Raw genomic sequence first — 18,539 nt, 5'->3', positions numbered from 1 at the left:
CCATCTCCCATCCCTGCAGGGGAGGTGCCGGGGGGGGGGGGGGCAGGCCCCTGCTCTGGGCCTTGGTGTGGGGATGGGTGGTGGGCAGCTTCTTGCCCCGTCCTTCCTGCCACTTCGAGTGCTTTCAGGGGCGTTTCTGCCTTGTCTTCCCCCTGCTGAAGCTCCAGCCCTGGCTCCTGCTGGGTCCCTCACTCCTGCTGCTGCTGCAACCCCAGCTCTGGGGCAGAACTCAGAGCATCGCCCCTGCAGCTGTCCCCCGTGCCCTGTCCTACTTCCCCACCCTGCCACGACACTGCTGGGCCCTGTGACGCACCCCGGTGCCTGCTCCAGCTCCTTGGGGCCACCGGCAGTGGTGAGGGCCCCGGCAGAGGTCACAGAAGCCGCGTGGGCTCTGGGCCAGGCGGCTGCGTTTAACCTGCGGCCCTCGCCCTGCTCCAGCAGCACCGTCCTGCGCAGGCTGCTCCCCGTGGGGACCGGGGTCACCGGCTCCTCCTGCCCTACTTTGCTCGCTGGCTGGCAGCCACAGCTCTCGCCTTTGTCTTCTCGGAGGCTGGAAGCTTCTAATTAAAACTTCCAGCCCGCTCTGAGTTCGTTCCTCTCATTAAGAGGGGAACGGGGAGGCGGGGGGAGAGCCCAGATCTGCATCCCCGCAGCGCTGGGAGTGACAGCTTTCCGCAAGAGGCAGCAGCGCTTTGATCCCGGCTGCGTAGGAGCTGGGAGAAAATAAATCTCCGGGAAACCGAGTGGGGGCCGGCCAGGCACCCTGCGCTCTCCCAGTGGGTTTGGGAAAGGCTGCAGGGATGCAGAGCCCCCCCCATGCATGTCCTCAGGGGGGTCCCTGTTCCAGCTGGCTGGGGACAGCAGGCAGCTCCCGGCACCTATGGGGTGCGGACGTGCACCACAACGGTTCCGTGGGTATAAAACCCATCCTGATACCGGCAGCACCTGACCGAGGATCCTCAGTGTGGGACCAGCATCGGGCTGGGAGCAGGGAGCTGTGGGGTGTTCGGGGCGGTGGTGACAGGAGGCTGTCCCTGAGCGTGCCACCAGTGCCACCGGTGCATCTCCCCAGTCCGCCTGGGACATGGCCCAGTGGGACCTGGCACCGTCCCCACCCGGCGGGCTGGGAGCTTTCCCGGCCATCGGCTGCCACCTAGCTGCCAGCCGCCCAGGCCTGTCCCCACCACTGCAGTGTCCCCAGCCAGCACCCCAGGGACCCGCTGCCTCCGGCCACCCTCGATGCCACCACGTGTCCCTTACATCCCCAGGTCCCCAAAACACTCTCCAGCCCACCCCTTGCACCACAGTCCCCTCCAACACCGGCTTGTCCCCAGGATGTCCCCAAGCCCCGTAACCCCACTTTATGGCCACACCGCAGCAGCTCACAAGGGCTGAGGTCGGCAGTGGCCCTGTGCCCGTCACTGCGGCCTTGAGCCCCGCGTTTCCCGGCAGGGCCGGGCTCGCACAAAGCCCCCTCATTGCCATGCCAGGCCTGCGCCCGCCGGCACACAGAGCCCCTTTCATGCAGCCCTGGCACCCGGCCGCGGGGACCGGTGCAGGGAGAAAGCCCCCCCTCGGCCTTGGCGCACGTGTGAGCACCCCGGTGAGGCCAGTGCAGGGGGGTGGCGGCGGGGACAAGGCCGTGCACACGCGTGTGCAGGATCAGGCCCGGGGCTGGGAGCAGGAGGCGGTGCCCCGAGCCCCAGCCAGGCCCCAGCGAGGGGCAGGCGCTGCCCAGCGCCCTTACAGCCCCACTGGGCTGGAACGGACTTGAGAGGCTTCAGATGGCTAATTAAAAGCAGCTTTAATTAGCAGCCTACCTGCCCTGCCAGGCGTCCCACAGGGTGCCTCAGCCATGGGGAACGGGGCTGTGGCGCCTGGGTGCTCAGCCAGGGCTTGTTCTGGGGGTCAGCACGGGCAGTGTGAGCGTGGGTGGGTGGGGGTGTGTGTGTGTGTGTGTGTGTGTACGGCCGGGTGGGCGTGCACGTGCTTGTGCACACATGTATGTGCACATATGGGGTGGCCATGCACGTGTGTCTGCACTGCACTGCACACCACATGCATGTGTTTGGGAGGAGCAATGTGTGTGTGTGTGCACTGCTAAGGGCGTGCAACGTGCACGCGTGTTCAGGGAAGCAGCACGTGTGTGTCTGTGCATGCTGTTGCACACTCATGTCATGCGTGTGTGTAGCTGCATTGCACGTGGTGTGTGTGTACGTATGGGGGAGGACGTGCAAGTGCACCCCTGTGCGTGTGTGCCTGGCCATGGATAGACACGCGTGTGCGTATCTGTAGGTGCACAAGTGAGAGGGAGTTGTGCGTGCATGTGGGTGCCTTTTCATGTCTGTGAGCACATCCGTGTCCTGAAAAGGCTTTCACAGGTGTGCACACGTGGCTGCGTCTTTGTGCGTGTGGGTGTGCATGGACGTGTGTGTGTACGAGGATGTGTGTGCAGGTGTGTGTGCGGCTGTGCACCACACACCTCAGCCCACTGAGCACCTGGAGACACAGCTGGGGTCAGTGGCTGTGGGGACAGGACCCAGGGCGCAGGGACACCCCGTGCCCTTGCAGTGAGCACCCTCTGAAACAGCACACAGCCAGCACCCACGGTGCCCCTGGCACTGCACCAAGCACCAGCGGTGCCCCACGGGTGCCCATGGCCATGGTCCTGCTCTGCCTCCCGCCCCGGGTGCTGGCAGTGCCCATGGGACCGTGGAGTAAACCCTGGGGCGGGGGGGTCTGGGCAGGGGGCCGGAGGCCTTGCCGTGACGCCCGGGCTGTCTGCCAGGGCTCATCCGTCCCTGCCGGGCGCCACAAAGGCTGGCTTTTGTGCTCGCCCTGTGGCTCCTTGGCCCATGGCCAGCGCCGGGGGCGGCTGGCAGGGGTGGGAGCCCCCACACTCCATAAAATGCCCGGGGCCAGGACACATCGTGCCCAGCCCTCAGCATGGAGAGCCAGCGGCTGTCCTCCTACGGCCGCCGCTTCGGCTCGGCCACCTCCGTGCGCCGGGGGCTCCCTGGCAGCCCCCCAGGCCGGCCCCGCATCCTCAGCGCGCAGCCGGGCCTCCGCTGGGCCCCCCGCCCCGGGCCGGGCAGGATGGACTTCTCGCTGGCCGAGGCGCTCAACTCGGAGTTCAGGGAGACGCGCACCAACGAGAAGGTGGAGATGATGGAGCTCAACGACCGCTTCGCCAGCTACATCGAGAAGGTTCGGCTCCTGGAGCAGCAGAACAAGATGCTGGTGCTGGAGCTGAACCAGGCGCGGGACCAGGAGCCCTCGCGCCTGGCCGACGTCTACCAGGAGGAGCTGCGCGACCTGCGGCGCCAAGTGGAGCAGCTGGCCAACGCCAAGGCCCGCGTGGAGATCGAGAGGGACAACCTGGCCGAGGACCTCGGAAATCTTCGGCAGAAGTAAGATGCTGCCCCGCTTGGGGTTGGCCTGGGGACTGGGGCGGTGACTGGGACTGGGGGGGCCACCAAGACCAGGTTGTCCCCAGGGATCAAGGTACCCACTGGGGCTGGTATCAGGGTGGCCACCAGGACCAGGGTGGCTACTGGGATGGTGATCAGAGTTGTCCTGGGGACCAGGGTGGTGACTGGAACCGTGATGGTGACAAGGACCAGGGTGTCCCCAGAAGGGCATTGGGGTGACCTCAGGAGGGGATCAGGCTGTCCCCAGGCTGGTGACAGGGCCGAGAACAGTGACTCCATGGGACACGGGCCGAGCTGGGGGCTGGTAGGGCTCTGGGCACAGGTGGTGGGGATGAGGGCGCAGGGCACGTGCTGGGGATGCAGGGCCAAGATGGTCACGTGTGGGGAGCATGTGTGGCACACGGGGGACACGTGAGGGACACGTGTGTGGCGTGGGAGACATGGGGACAGGGTGGGTGCAGGCAGCACCACGGAGCTGCATGGACCCAAAGGGGGGGTGCCTGTGCCTGAGCTGCAAGCAGCCACTGCGAGTAACGAGGAAAGGTGTCTAACGAGTAACGGTGCCTCTCTGCGACACTGCAGGCTGCAGGAGGAGGTGACCCTGCGACTGGAGGCCGAGAGCACCCTGGCTGCGTACAGGCAGGTGAGGGCGAGGGCTGGATCCTGGCTGCATGCTGCCAGCCCCAGGGCATGAGTGGGGCGGGGCTCAGCCCCCCCCAGCACCGGGGCTCCTGGTGGGACTGGGCAGGGCTGGGATGGGGACAAGCGGGGCTGAGGGGTGTGGGGTGCAGCGCCCCGAGCCCACCCTGGGGACGTTCCTTCCTGTCCTGTTCCTTGTGGTGGCAGGATGTCGATGCCGCCGCCTTGGCTCGCCTCGACCTGGAGCGCCGCGTGGGGTCCCTGCAGGACGAGCTGGCCTTCCTCAGGAAGGTGCATGAGGAGGTAACGCCACTGACACCACTGACACCACCACGCCGTGGGGGAACTGGGGAGGGGGAGAGGGCTCTGTGCTGACCCCCGGTGCCCCACAGGAGCTGCGGGAGCTGCAGGAGCAGCTGGCCCGGCACCGCGTGCACGTGGAGGTTGACGCCAGCAAGCCAGACCTGACGGCCGCCCTGCGCGACATCCGCACCCAGTACGAGGCCATGGCCGCCAGCAACATGCAGGAGACCGAGGAGTGGTACAAGTCCAAGGTGCGGGGTGGGACCTGGCTGCCGGGTGGGTGCCGTCCCCCTCCTGGGATGCCACCTTTGTGGGGAGGGGGTCAGCCTCTCCCGGGGCTGGGTGACTCTGCAGGGTGGTGGCACCGGGGGGTTGGCATTCCTGCTGTCCCCACTCGTGTCCCGTGTCCTGGTTTGGGCCCTGGGGGAGCAGGGACATGTCCCCATTGGTGAGTCACAGTCCCTAGAGAGGTGTTTGCAGTGACAGGTCCCATGGGCACTGTCTCATAGGAGCAGGGACGCGTCCCCGTTGACATCCCACACCACCATCCCTCCCTCCTGCAAGAGCAGGGACATGTCTCCTGTAACACCTGCCATCAGGGATGGGTCCCACGTCCACCACCCCAAGGGATCAGGGACATGCCTCCATGAGGTGCCCCACACCCACTGTCCTGTCATCCCATGGTAGCAGGGACATGTCCCCAGTGACACATGGCGCGATCCCACCATCCTGCAGGAGCAGGGACATGCCCCCTTCTCCTGTGTCACCGTGGCCACATACCTCCTGTGGGAGCAGGGACAGGTCCCCCTGGCACGTGCCACTGGGGCCATGTCCCTCCTGAGGAGCAGAGCAGGGTCATGTCCCCATGCTCCTGCCCCATGGCATGTCCCCCCCCCAGTTCACAGACCTGACGGACGCGGCTGCCCGGCACGCGGAGGCCCTGCGTGCGGCCAAGCAGGAGGCCAACGAGTACCGGCGCCAGCTCCAGGCCCTCACCTGCGACCTGGAGGCACTGCGGGGTTCGGTAGGTTCCACAAAGGGGGGGACACAGCCTTGGGCAGGGGCCACCACCATGGGGATGCTGCTGAGGAGCTGTGCCCCGGGCTGGGGGCACGGCCAGTGGTCAGGGGTGGGAGCTGGGTGGGCACTGTGAGGAGCCCCTCGCTCCGGGAAGGAGGTGGGCGCTGAGGGCACCGCATCCCCTGGCGGCCCCCAGAACGAGTCCCTGGAGAGGCAGCTGCGGGAGCTGGAGGAGCGCTACGCGCTGGAGACCGCTGGCTACCAGGACACGGTGGTGCGGCTGGAGGAGGACATCCGCAGCCTGAAGGAGGAGATGGCGCGGCACCTGCAGGAGTACCAGGACCTGCTCAACGTCAAGCTGGCCCTCGACATCGAGATCGCCACCTACCGCAAGCTGCTGGAGGGCGAGGAGAGCAGGTGATGGCAGAGCGGGGCCTCGTCCTGCCCCGAACCATCCCCACGTCCTCCTGGTCCCTCTGGGGGTGGGGAGCAGCCCCCAGCCCTCCTGCCCCAGCCCTGGGCAGAGCGGAGCTGCTGTGTGGGGTGGTGGGGACATGGTACTCTCCCCGACGCCCCCATCGCTCCCACAGGATCACCATCCCCGTGCAGACCTTCTCCAACCTGCAGATCCGAGGTGGGCAGGATGGTGGTGCTGTGAGTGGGGTCTGAGGGCCGGGAGGGCCTGGGGGCTCCTTGGGAGGAGGTGTCATCCTGGCCAGCCCTGCCCCATCCAGAAGGAGTGGGATGTTTTCCTCTGAATCTCAAGGAACGAGGATTCCAGGGTCCTGTCCCTGGCACCAACCTGCTGCCAGGTCCCTGTGCCCCAGGGGACCCCAGGATGGAGGGGAGGAGTGTGCCGTGGCTGCGTCCCCAGGGCCAACCATGCCATCTGTCCCCCCAGGGTCAACCCTGTCGCCAAGGCCAACCACATCCCAAAGCCCAAACGTATTGCCAAGACCGATCCTATCCCCAGTGCCAGCTGTGTCCCCAGGGCCAACCACATCCTGAAGCCAGTCACATCCCCAGTGCAAACCATGTCCCCAGGGTCATCCATGTCCCTGAGGCTGATCACGTCCCCAGGGCTGCTCACTGCCATGGGTTTTTCCACTGGGGTTTTCCAGCCCAACACGTTCCCTTTGGGCCCCTACACTTGTGCATGTGTGGAGGGGCCGCACGCGGGACACTGGGTCACTGCCGTGTCCTGCCCGCGTCCCCCAGAGACCAGTCTGGATGCCAAATCCCTGTCAGAAGCTCACCTGAAGAGGACCATCGTGGTCAAAACTGTGGAGACCAGAGATGGAGAGGTGGGAAGTCCTCATCCATGCCTCCCACGCTGCTTCCCCTCCATCCCCATCTGCCCGCAGGGTGTCCCCAAAGGGAGCTGCTCATCACGCAGGTGGGGCCACCATCCCTCAGCCCCAGGAGCAGCCTGGGCAGGGAGCGGGGCATCCTGGTGCCCTGCCAGCATGGTGCAAGCTGGCTCCAGACCGTGGTGGAGCTGAGCCTGGCAGCTCTCAGAGAAAACTATCCTCATCCCTGTCCCCATCCCTGTCCCTGTCCCCGTCCCCGTCCCAGTCCCCAAGCTCGTTCAGAGCCCAGGAAGGCTCAGGAGGGGAGGAGGGCCGGAGCTGGGGTGACGGTGGCTGTCCCTCTCTCTCTGCCTTCAGGTGATCAAGGAGTCCAAGCAGGAGCACAAGGAGGTGGCGTAGGGCGGGCGAGCCGCAGCAGCCACGCTTGTAGCCGTAGCCCCGTAGGTGCCGTCCGATGCTGCGAGGGACCCCGGTGACCGGGCAGGAGCCGTGGGATGAGGTGGGGGTGCTCTGGGGGGCACCTCCCTCCTGCCCACCCTCGCCTCTCCCACTACCCCGGGACCCCCTGGCTGGGGCCGGGCACTGTGTGGGGAAGGGATGGGAGACATGGGGGGAGGTGAGTGGTACTGCGCAGAGTCCGGTCCCACAGCATGGCAGGGCTGGCATTTTGGGGGCCATGCCAAGCGTGCGCCCTGGGTCTCTGGCTCACTGATGTCTGTCGAGGAAGTCCATCCTGTTGCAATCTCTGCGTGACAGTTGGAAAAGGCAATGGTGCAAAGAGCATCTCTCCCTGCATCCCACCCCGCTGCCCACTCTCTGCTCCAGGAGGCTGCCCTGAATCTGCCCCTGTTCCTGGGCCCTGAACATCCTGGGGGGGCTGCAGGGGGCAAGGTACCGGCTGGCCAGGGGCATTTCCCATCCCTGAGCATTGGGTGGGCTTAGCCAAGAGGCACGGGCAGGAGGAAGAGGAGGATGGAGCTGTGCAGGGAAGCCAGGTGCTGCTGGGATGGTGTGAAAGGTGATGGAGTGGGGATAACAAGGGGTGCCTGGGGGCACAGGGGGGTGTGGGGCTGGAGCAGCGATGGGCACAGCAGGCGGGGCGGCCTCATTTGCTTTTCCAGGACACAGAGCCATGGGGCTGTCCCAGCCCCGAGTGGGTGCCCCCACCAAGGTGCCCCCATCACCATGGTGGAGGAAACAGTCCAGAGGAGCTCATGGCAAGGGGGGACCCATGGCCGTGTGCTTGGCCCCTCACCTGAGGGGTTCCCATGCAGGTGAAAGTGGAGATGAGGATGAGGGGAGTGAGGACAGAGGGAGGAGGAGAAGGAAGAGGAAGAGGAGAAGGAGGAGGAGGGTGTTGAGACACCCATGGGTGCTCTCAGAGCAGGAGGTGCCTCCCGTGATCCAGGAGTGCTGGGAGAGGACAGGCAGCCCTCCCTGTTCCAACCAGCTCACAGTACGAGTCCCACCACCGCAGTGCACCGGGGCTGCCCACATCAAGCCCTGGCCATGCAGGAGCCTGAGCCCGGCTCCTGTGTGAGAGGGACTCGGCAGAAATTCCCTGTCCCGAGGCTCCACGCGGCCTTGGCCCCACACGCATCTTCCCTTGCTTCCCCTGCCCAGACCAGCACGTACCACCCAGTTGGGGCCATCACCCAGCCTGGTGCTCACCCACAGCCCCCATCCCCAACCTTCGATTTAGCCACTACCAGAAGCAAAACCTGCCCCACTGCCACCTAACGTAGGAGCAACCACCCAGCAGCGCTTCTCATACCCCATAAGCCCGTAGGGATGAGCACACGGATGCCACTCCATTGCCATCCGCCTCGCCCCCTTCATCCCCTGTGTCTCCCAGCTCTGTGAAAATTAACGTCCTAATGTCTGCGGCAGCATGAGATGAGAAATAAAGCTTACACAAGTGCTACTTCTATGGCTGTGCCTCCAAGCTGCCTCTCTGCGCCAGCCCCTGCCCCAGCCGCAGGACAAGCTGCTGGTGCCATGGGTTATTTGGGATTAACCATGGCAGAGGGGCCCTTTGGAAGCCCAAACCTGCTGCTGGCAGCTTCCTTGTTGGGGATGAAGGCTCAGTCCTGAACCCCAGGACATGGCCAATGCATTTAAACGTTTGTGTGTGGTTTGAACACCCACAAGGGCTTGTGGCGTGGTGCAGGAATAACCCCCTAAACCAGCAGTGTGGCAGGAGAGATCCCCTTCTCTAGCGGGAGGGAGGGGAAGTACGGACCTGTTCTGGGGGTCTTCAGCCCCAAACCTGGCCCCTGGGAGGAGCCCTGGGTGTCAGCTGCATCTCTGAGGACCAGTGGTTAATTCCTAATGACTTCGTGAAGGGCCGGTGAGGATGGGTTGTGTTGGCAAGCAGCAGAAAATGAAGCAGAAGATGCCATCCTCTTTGGAGGACGTCTTTTGCAATGCATAAATAATGGCTAATAAAAAGCCAAATATCTCACAGGTCCATGCTGAGTTGGGCAAATTCAAACATCAAACCACTACTACCAAAAACAAAACACAAACAAGAAAATTTCTAAAGATATCCTCTATTTTCATTTGGATTTTTTTTTCCTTCAAAATTATAAATGTTTCAACTCAAAATTTTAAAGACAGGTTTGCTCCAGCAAGGATCTCAAACAAACACTGGATGTTTTGAAACGTTGGCAGTCAAAGTTTTCAGCAATGAAAAGAACTAAAAAAAAAAAAAAAATCTAAGAAAAGCCAGAATTAATTGGAGTAAAACAGTTTGGTGGATTACAGTGGACTCTTAGAAAAACAGCCCTAATAAATCACTGATGTGGTTTGAGAACTCTGTAGCGCTTGGCAAGAAAATACTGCAACAACTCCAAGTATTTATTCAAAAAGGATTATATCGAGCTTAAAAGCCTACTGAAACCCGCAAAAGGGGCCAGGAACAGCCCGTGGTGGTGTGAAATCCCCTCTGTCCCACCACGCCGTACCGCCCAGCAGCACAGGGACTTTTCCATCTCAGTCCTCACCACTGTGCTCTCGACCCAAAATGGAGGATGAGTGGGCGCTGGCAGAATTTCGATCCCATTTATTTTTAATGGTCCAAACATTATAAATTTATCATGAAATAATGGCCCAAGGTGTAGGAGTGACCTGTCGGGGCTGCGTGGGGACGCTACGTTTTTCCGGGACACCTGAACACCTGCCGGCAGCAGCGGCACACGTGGATACCAACGAAGATGATGCTGATGAGGACGTAGCTCGTGCTGATGGCTTTGACGGCGTAGATCGTCTCGGGATCGTCGAGCGTCCGCCTGCGCTGGCGCTGGTGGCCCACGCTGAGACGGAAGCCGGCCACCAGCTGGCCCTCCCGCCAGCAGAAGTAGGTGCCTTTGTCGCTGAACTGGACCCGCTGGATGTGCAGGTGGTTTCCGTGGTCAATGAAGACCCGCATGCTCTGGTTGATGCCCACAAGGAAGTTGGAGCGGTAGAGCCGGACAGAGTCCTTGTCCCAGGCCACGGCGTGCTCGGGCCGGGCTCCCGGGCAGGCGATGATCAGATCTCTTCCTACTGGATGCTTGTGGAACTGCGTGGGGACGTGGGGCAGCCAGGGCTTCTGGCCCAGCTTGTAAATTATGTTGGAGATGGCCTGCACCCCTTCCTGGGGGTCCTGTTCCTTCACACAAGGGGCCAGGCAGCTTCGGATGGCCACCTCGGGCTTCCAGCGGCGGCCGCGGCGCTGAAGCCACGTGGAGACAGCCCTGGAGCCGCAGGAGGTGACGTTGGGCAGGGCGGTGCGGTAGCGGGGGTGCAGCTTGGCGCTCCGCATGTAGCACAGCCCAATCCGCCGCTGCTCGCCCCTCACACCGCAGCGGTCGCACTTGGTCCAGTCCCAGAAGGTGGTGAAGAGACTGAAGACTTTCCCTGTGTAGTCATCCTGGACGTGCTCGCCTCTGTCCACAAAAGCCACCGTGATGTGCTTGGTTGGCTGCACGTCCACATCGTAGCCGTAGAAGAAGTCCCCTTTCTTAGTGCCGCACAGGTAGAGGCCCGAGTCTGTCACCTGGGCCCGGAAGACAATGAGACTGAACATCCGGATGCTGAAACGCTTCAGCACGTTGCTGCCCACGTGGATATGGCCCGAGTCAACAACCATGTTGCCAGCAAAGTCGGTCAGGACCGTGGTTTCCTTGCTTCTCATGGTCTTCTGGAAGTACCAGACAACATTAGAGACCTCCTCGGGCTTGCAGTTGCAAGGGAGCTCGAAGGTCATGTCAGCCAAGTAAGCGGCGTTGTCAAACATCAGGAAAGCGGGACAAACCATTCGCTTGAAGACATCTTCTTTCTCTTCAATCGCAAAAGAGTGGAGCACATCTACCATGCAGAGGAGAAGTACAGCTCTTGGCAGCCCGGTCTCCATCATGCCCAGAAGCCTCTGCCGTCAGCAGAACGAACCCAGCCACCACGTCCTCGGTGTGGCACAGGGTTGGTGGTGTCGGCACCAGGGCAGGGACCAGGGCACACACACCAGCTTGCTCAGCAGGGATGGGGCTTGTAAGAGACTTCGGAAGTTGGACGCCCAGCCTGTGGCTGACAGCAGGGATCAAATAGCAGTCGAAATCTTTCATCCCAGCGTAACAACTGCTGGGAATCACTTGCATGCATCTGTTGTTGCAGCAGAGAATGTTTGTCCTGCCCTACGGCAGCCTGTCCCTGTCTGGGATGTGGCCTGTCTCTGTCCCCACGTGTCTGGGAGGTGGACTCTAGAATGTTTCCAGCTGCTCTAGAGCGCATCGTGCCACTGGGCAACGAGCAGAGATCGCTCCTGTAGCATGGCTGTGGAGGAAAAATGCAGCCTGCGTGGTGGGAAGAAGGGAACCGCTGCTGTTTTCTTGAAAGACGTAAACGTTAAGGATTGCACTGACTCTTCTGAGTGCAGTGATCATGGAAGAGAACCTCCCCTGATGGCAGCTGACCTCTGTAGCCCAGAACCAGAGGTAACAAACACGGTATTTAGACTTCTGCATCCTCCCTGTTGGCTGTCCAAGTGTGTGCTGAAGACCCACCGCACAGGCAATGTTTGAGACTCCCCCTCTTGGAGTGATCGAGGGAGGCTTTTCATTCACATCCTCCTTGCCTTGACTGATGCTGGAACCAACCCTGGAGGTTTAAATGCATCTCTCCTATGGTAAAAGTGAATTATTTGCTCCCCACTGACTCTGGCCAGACCTTTAGTTCAGGTTCTGGCACCTCCTGATCAGACCATGACTTCTTGGGAAACTGATCCCAGCCAGTCCAACAGCCCTTCCTCCTGCTGACATTCACACAATCACTCCTTTGAGGAGGAGCTCAGTGCTTGTGCCTGCATTTCATTTCTCCTGAGTCTTCTCACCAAACAACAGGGATTTTGCTTTTCCCAAAGTGGTGGGGATGCAGCAGGCTGCTTCCATCCTTCACATTGGATGTAAGTGCAAGCCCTGAGCTGCAGGACTGCTGAAAGCACCGGGGTATTCCCACCACAGCTGAAACTGCAGCTAGTGCAAGCTGCCATTCCAGGGTCATTCCTGCATCAACATCCTGCATCCTGACCATGGGACCATCCAGGATCTTTTCCGTTTGAGATATCAGTGCTTTGCTTTCTGTTAGCCATCAGGTTTACAAGTACTGTGCAAAGGCAACAGGAATAGCACCTACAGCAGATCGCAGGGACACACATGTCCCCATGGTTGATGCCACAAAGCCTGAAATTAGGGGCTTAGTGTTTTCTACAGAGAAGGTGGGAGAGGGTGAGTTGTAGTCAGCCAGGGGTGACTCTACCTTTTTCTCCTCTACCTGGATTTTCAAACAAAATGGACTTGTTAGTTTCTGAGCTGAATTCAAAGGAACCTGAGCAGGCACTAACATGCACTGGGCTCCTCAGCACCCTCGGGAGAAGCTTGAGGATCTTCCCAGACCAGAAATAAAAGTGAACTTGGTGGGTAGGTGCTGAACTGTACAGTATGAGAGTCTTCCTGAAGCCTGCAGCCTAAACAGAAAGGCTAGTCAGTTTAGACACAGTATTTGCCAGCACCGGAGAGTCTCTTTGTTGGACTGATGTTGGTCAGTTCCTTTTGAATTTAAATCTACGTAGAATTTAGGCAAACCATATAGTGTCCAAGATCATAGGACAGTATCTCAGAGGTTTACCTCATGACATGCTTAAAATAGCTGTTGTATCAGCCCCAGATATACCACCTCACACAGTATTTCCACTCCCATCAGCCTAATTTCAGCGGCTGCATGGTTAAGTCTGAAGTGACACTGATTGTGTTTCTTAAATCCTGAGTGACAATGGCAGAGATGAAAAAAGGAGGGAACTACTTGCATTTTGGCTTCTCTTTCATAAATGCCTGCCTAATTTTTCTTTCTCTCGTTTGTTCTCCCCATCTAAGAGATTCTCACAGAATTGTCCTGTGAGAACACTGCCCCAGAGATCACAACGTACACAGAGTCCTCTCTGTAACTAACTTTTATTTGGCAGAACTATTGCTCTGGGTGGCTCCCAGGTACAGGGAAATGTACAGCAACACTCCAGAAGTATCTGAATTATCCTTAACTGTCTCACACAGTATCTGATGCTAATGCCAAGCTGTAAGCCTCTTTTCCACTCTCCTTCTGCATGACCCTGGTGCTTCTGCTCCTTCAGCTGACTTGGTAACATTTCATCAGCTCCATCATCCTTTCCTCAGCTTCCTTTTGTAAGCTGGTGTCTGTGAGGTGGGCTTCCCTCTCTGCTTTGCAGCTGGCTGGGCCACTAAAGTGGCCAGGGGTCCAATAATCCCTGCTCATGCTCTGCAGCTTCCTAAACAAATCCCTGGTGCTCTCCTTCTCCGACTCACTCAGAAGATCCACGTTTAACCCAAAGCGCTTGGTGCCAGAAAGGCTCTGTAAGATCTGAAGGACAGCATCTCTGTCTTCATGACAGATGTTCTCTGCCAGCACAGCAAGGAATTCACCCAGGAGGCCAAAACCCAAGTCAGCCTGAAAGATTCTGCCCAAGGCCTTCCCTTCGAGCTTAAGCAAAAGCTGGTATTTTTCTTTTCCACTTTTTAAGCATCTGCGCCAATCTCGGTAAAATTCGGCAGAGGTTCCAGGCAGTTGATCCAGCTCCTGAAGGAAAAAAAATAAATGTCAAGTTCTTTCTGTTTTGTTCCCACATGAAGATTTTTATTCCCCCCTCATCAGTCTGTGGGTGTGTCTGACAGATGCTTTTAATACAGGCTTTGATAGCACAAAGGGCTGCGTAAAGCTTGTGAGGTAGCAAAACATGCAGAAAGATGAAGAAATATCAGGTTCATCAAGCCCAGAAGAAACCAGAAAACTTAAGAGGAAAATAAAGGAAGAATAGGTGAGACCTGAAGCACAGTGTAGATGAACACAGACCATCAGTGGGGTAATCCAATCCCTAACCAAAACCAAACACACTAAACACTCTCCTGGAACTGCAGTAGTTCAGCAAAAAACCTGTCTCCATCTTGAGCACCATCGGCAAATCAAACAGGTGAGCAGATAAAAGATAAGGGGCATAAAACCCATAAAATACACTGATGACTCTAACATGCTGTCTTGTAACATACTGCATTCATACAAGCCTCAGACTAGAAGAGAGAGCCAAGCTCAATGTGGCATCTCAGTTAAAAGGAAATCCTGTTTTATACAATATGTAATTGAACTGCTGAACTCATCACTGCTGACTTAACTGATGCACAGACTGAAGAAGGATTAAAATGTTTAGGCTTTTATACAGATAGTGGGAACAAGGCACAGCAACATCAGGCTGTGTCTAAACACAAAATGCAGAAGCCCTGGAGATCTGAGCCCAAGCACTAATGGGATTAGGAATAGAGTTTGCTCTGGGGAGATCTCTGCTCACTCCAAGCAAATACAAAGCTGCCTAGAAGAGCTGCAAAAGGATGTCATAATAAACAGGCAAATGAAATTCACTGTCAAAAAATTCATGCAATGCTTGTGAGAAAAATCCACGCAAAACATCTCTGGCTAGGGAAACGTCCAGTGACAGACTCCACTGTAGCTCCCATCAAGCAGGTGAGTCTCACTGTCATCGTGTCACTGGGCTAGCGGGAGTCACCACAGATACTCTTTTGCAAACATCAGCTCATTCTCAGCAGCAGTCAAAATGGCAAAGCCAATATTGGGAGCTAAGAGGAAAGCAACTGAGAATAAAACAGAACGATTGTTTTATATCTCTATAAATCCAGTGGGTGTCTGAGCCTTGGATGCTGACTGCAGTTGGGCCCCTCTTATCCATAGGAGATAACGCAGCACCAGGGAGGAGAAGGGAAACAAAGGCAATGGAAGTGTAAAATGCCTTCCATAGCAGAAGATATTCAACTAACCAGGACTCTCCAGCTTGGGAAAAGTCCGCTGAAGGGGGCAGGAAAGACGTCAGTCAAATCACAAATGGCCTGGTTATAAAAGGTTTTGTCACCGTTTTCCACAACCGAAGAACTAAGGGGAGCACCCAACGAACTCATCAGGCAGCAGGTTTAAAACGAAATAGCACTTTTCTGTATCATGCATAATTAAACCGTGGGGTGAAAAAGAATTGGCTACATTCACAGAAGATGCGTTATCTGCATCTATTAAGCATGATGATCCAGATGCACAGCCTGGCTCCCGGGCTCTAAACTGCAGCCAGCTGGAGGAGAACGGTCAAGGGAGGGCACTCTTCCCCAAGAATCTGTTACTGGCCACCGGCAGAGGCAGGGTATTGGGAGCTCTGGCCCGACGCTGTGCAGCTGGTTCAACATTCCCACAGTGTTGAAGCAGCTTTTCCTTGAAGCAGCTGGTGCAAGCCCTTACCAGCCACAAAGCAGGGGCCAAGACTGAGCCCTGTGGTTATCTAACTCAGTGTACCTGGGGATTTTGAGGGCTTGTTCACATGTAGAAATAATTCTGAATAATTCTTGTGCTTTAAAATAACACTCAAATTATTTTGGAGTAATTTTTAGATGTGGACAAAGTCCCAGAAAGCATCTCCCTTACCTGGGGTATCTCCACGTCACCGGCTTGCTGGCCCTTAGTGTGGCCTGCACAAGGGTTCCACAGCACGTTTCTCTTGTTCCCCATTTTGTCCTTTTTCTCTAGAGGCTTCAGGTGTGATGCCAGCACGATGTCCCTGCAGGCAACAGGAAGGGGGACAGAAGACCAAAAACTTGGAGGCTGCACTCCTCCGCAGTGCCTCCTGCCAGGCAGACCATTCCCGAGCTTGCGCCATACACAGCAAACGAGACCGGCGTTCACTTCAGATCATGGGGCATCAGAGAGGGATCAGAAGAAAAGAAAAGACAGCACGTGGGACACTTAGCAGGCACATCCTCCTCACACACTCCATATTAACCCAGCCATCAGGCCCAACGAGGCAGGAATTGCCCTGTAGGCTGCACTGCTGCTCAGCACCGTGGTTCCTGCCCGACACGGGCAGGGCGCTGCCAGTTCAACCCAGCAGCTCCTGTCAGAGCCAGGGCTCAAGGAACTGGCAGGACACTCTTCTCCTGCTCTTTTCTTATGGTACAGTGAAGCTTTTGTGGTGTTGGGCCCCCCACAGGACAGGCCCTACAATCCTACAGGCCCTAAGGATTGTTTTGTAGCTTGCAGAACGCTGGACAGGTACGTGTTTGTGGATTCATTTGAAGCGCCTTACTACACTGATGCCTACGACTACCTACAGCAGCCAGGACTCAGTGGCTCACTTCGTTCTTCTCACCCCATGGGATGAACATCTGAGCCCACAGCCCTCCCAGCGACCAGCGGGAGATCTTTGAAGGAGTCCAGGTCCCTGCTGCTACACCGGCAGCCTTCACTGGTGAAGATGCTGCACCCACAGCGAGGAGCTGCTCTGCCGCCTCCCTCGGATGGCTCCTAGCTGCTAACGCTACGGTTGCATTGCAGATTTTCTGTACTGAGCAGGAGTGTGATCTTTGATTGTGCTCTAGCAGCTACACTGACAAAACTGCAGCAGGGAATCCTTTTACAGGGACTGGGGAGAAAGTAACAGGAAAAAATGCCATAAATGCCATTTTAAACTTTCTCCCTTTCACAGATCTGACAGTGTGACCAAATTCCAGCAGGATGAGGCCATGAATGCAATTTGCTCCACTCCTGGATAAGCCTGGTCAGAGCCCTGGATCTGTCTGCAGATCTTTCTGCATATGTCAAGGGATGGGGACATCCCCAGATCATAAATCTGTTCCCAAACTGCCTCAGATGACGGGTCTGGGAGCAAGAACGCGCCGAGCTGGGTGCACCGCCTTGTCCTTCCACACCACCACCACCGACTGGGGCTGGAGGAGTGGGAGGGGAGGACAGGAGGTCAGGACGGGCTGCCAGGGGCTGCGCTGCACCAGGGAAAGCATCGCAGTGGGGTAAACCCAACGCCTTTGGGTAGCTGGTTTTCCACAGACCAGTGCCTCGGACTCAGCACAACGCTGGTGACAGCAAGTTGGCAAGAGACTTCTAGGATGAGATCTTAGCAGGCAGGAGTTAAGCTGCCAATTTTTTCAGCCACCCTTAAACAAGACCAGTTCTGTCAGATCGGCGCTTTGTGTCACGGGGGCCACAGAGTTTTCAAGCCCCCTGGGAACCCTGAAGCCAGGTTTACTGCACCGTCAGGCCATGCTCAGAGCCACCCAGGGCATAAAGCGCACACAGGGAGCTCGGGAGCGAAGGGTGCCTTTTGGAGCCTTTTGGAGCCTTTTGGAACAAGGCGTGAGCTCAGAAGCAGCTGGGTGACCCCAGCAGCCTGTGGTGAGTTTACATCTGTGCTACAAGAGGTCTAAAAATTCACCACCACCCCCTGGGGGCTGTGTCAGCGCCGTGTCCAGAGCACCCGGCACCAAGCAGAGCCTTCGTGGTGCTGAGACATGACACGACCCCCTCGGTGCCAAGGCCAGGGACCACAGCTGATGGCACTAACGAATCTCCACGGGGTATGGAATAATTTGAATCCTCCCTCAAGGTGTTCTGGGGACGGCCCTCGGCCGGACCTGAACTCCTCGTAGGAGCCGACCCGCTGGCGCACGGCGCGGAACTTGGCCTCATCCTCCCTCGCGTGCTTCTCGTCGGCCGCCAGCGCCGCCCGCAGCTCCCGGTGCAGGGCGCCCAGGTCGAGGGCTCCGTCTGGCTCCATCGCCCTGTGGCTGCCGGCACGGGGCTGTGGGCACCCAGAGGGGGCAGGGAGCTCCTATCGTGACAGGCACGACTGGCCAGCTGTGGGGGCAGTGCCTCCTGTTGCCGCAGCCTGGCTGAGCACCTCGATGGCAACACGGATCCCTGTTACTATCGCAGTAGAGCCCTACCAGGCACGTGGCCGGCCCCAGAGACCCCACTCCTATCGCGACAGCCCCATGAGACCATGCACAGACAGCAAGGGGGACCCCACTCCTGTTGCGACAGCCCTGCAGGGGTGCACGCACGGCCCCCCTCCCTCCCTCCTGTCGTGATAATCCTGCCAGGCTGCGCACCCCAGCACCCCCACTCCTGTCGCGACACCCTCGGTGGGCACTGCACCCCACCGCCCCTCCCCCCTGCCTCCCTCACTCCTGTCTCGGCAGCCTTGCTGGGCCACGCAGCCCGGTACCCTCACTCCTGTGGCGACAGCCCCACCGGGCTGCGCTCCCCAGCACCCTCACTCCTATCGCGACAGCCTCATCGGTCTCTGCACCCTGCCACCCCACCCCCCTCACTCCTATCGCGACAACTTTGCCAGGCACTGCACCCCGGCACCCTCAATCCTATCATGACATCCACGCCGGGCTGCACACCCCACCCTCCTCACTCCTATCGCGACAGCCCCGCCGCC

At 58.6% G+C, this 18,539-nt stretch overlaps 3 protein-coding genes across 4 annotated transcripts; 1 reads left to right on the top strand and 2 right to left on the bottom strand.

The window, feature by feature from the left end:
- The first annotated feature begins 2,946 nt into the window (after window positions 1-2,946).
- GFAP (glial fibrillary acidic protein) lies at window positions 2,947-8,633 on the top strand. Its single transcript, XM_032202772.1, has 9 exons — window positions 2,947-3,410; window positions 4,014-4,074; window positions 4,278-4,373; window positions 4,463-4,624; window positions 5,272-5,397; window positions 5,590-5,810; window positions 5,984-6,027; window positions 6,612-6,697; window positions 7,061-8,633. Exons 1-9 carry the CDS (start codon window positions 2,947-2,949, stop codon window positions 7,100-7,102), a joined length of 1,302 nt encoding a protein of 433 aa, XP_032058663.1. The 3' UTR covers window positions 7,103-8,633.
- A 1,221-nt stretch (window positions 8,634-9,854) lies between these two features.
- On the bottom strand, window positions 9,855-11,099 carry FAM187A (family with sequence similarity 187 member A). Its single transcript, XM_032202562.1, has one exon. The coding sequence runs from the start codon at window positions 11,097-11,099 to the stop codon at window positions 9,855-9,857; it is 1,245 nt and encodes a 414-aa protein (XP_032058453.1).
- Window positions 11,100-13,169: 2,070 nt separating this feature from the next.
- On the bottom strand, window positions 13,170-18,007 carry CCDC103 (coiled-coil domain containing 103). Of its 2 annotated transcripts, none has more exons than XM_032202823.1 (3): window positions 17,725-18,007; window positions 15,725-15,857; window positions 13,170-13,828 (listed from the first exon to the last, which is right to left on the bottom strand). In XM_032202823.1, the coding sequence occupies exons 1-3, from the start codon at window positions 17,865-17,867 to the stop codon at window positions 13,361-13,363; spliced, it is 744 nt and encodes a 247-aa protein (XP_032058714.1). In that variant the 5' UTR covers window positions 17,868-18,007; the 3' UTR covers window positions 13,170-13,360. The 2 variants fall into 2 exon arrangements, with proteins under 2 accessions (XP_032058714.1, XP_032058715.1); XM_032202824.1 differs by lacking the exon at window positions 17,725-18,007 and adding an exon at window positions 16,446-16,467.
- Between the last annotated feature and the right edge of the window lie 532 nt (window positions 18,008-18,539).

Source organism: Aythya fuligula, chromosome 24 (genome assembly GCF_009819795.1).
Source record: "Aythya fuligula isolate bAytFul2 chromosome 24, bAytFul2.pri, whole genome shotgun sequence".
Classification (NCBI taxonomy): domain Eukaryota; kingdom Metazoa; phylum Chordata; class Aves; order Anseriformes; family Anatidae; genus Aythya; species Aythya fuligula.
The sequence above is the reverse complement of the archived record's forward strand: the minus strand, read 5'-3'. Positions and strand labels throughout refer to the sequence as shown.

What these genes read in the sequence shown, in the direction of transcription:
- GFAP (XM_032202772.1), top strand. Translation starts at nt 2,947, where the DNA reads ATGGAGAGCCAGCGGCTGTCCTCCTACGGCCGCCGCTTCGGCTCGGCC. An exon ending in CCCTGGCTGCGTACAGGCAG is followed by an intron (nt 4,075 to 4,277) that starts GTGAGGGCGAGG and finishes TTGTGGTGGCAG; the next exon opens with GATGTCGATGCCGCCGCCTT. An exon ending in TGGAGACCAGAGATGGAGAG is followed by an intron (nt 6,698 to 7,060) that starts GTGGGAAGTCCT and finishes CTCTGCCTTCAG; the next exon opens with GTGATCAAGGAGTCCAAGCA.
- FAM187A (XM_032202562.1), bottom strand. Translation starts at nt 11,099, where the DNA reads ATGGAGACCGGGCTGCCAAGAGCTGTACTTCTCCTCTGCATGGTAGAT.
- CCDC103 (XM_032202823.1), bottom strand. Translation starts at nt 17,867, where the DNA reads ATGGAGCCAGACGGAGCCCTCGACCTGGGCGCCCTGCACCGGGAGCTG. An exon ending in GGCTCCTACGAGGAGTTCAG is followed by an intron (nt 15,858 to 17,724) that starts GTCCGGCCGAGG and finishes TGTTGCCTGCAG; the next exon opens with GGACATCGTGCTGGCATCAC. An exon ending in GTGACGTGGAGATACCCCAG is followed by an intron (nt 13,829 to 15,724) that starts GTAAGGGAGATG and finishes TTTTTCCTTCAG; the next exon opens with GAGCTGGATCAACTGCCTGG.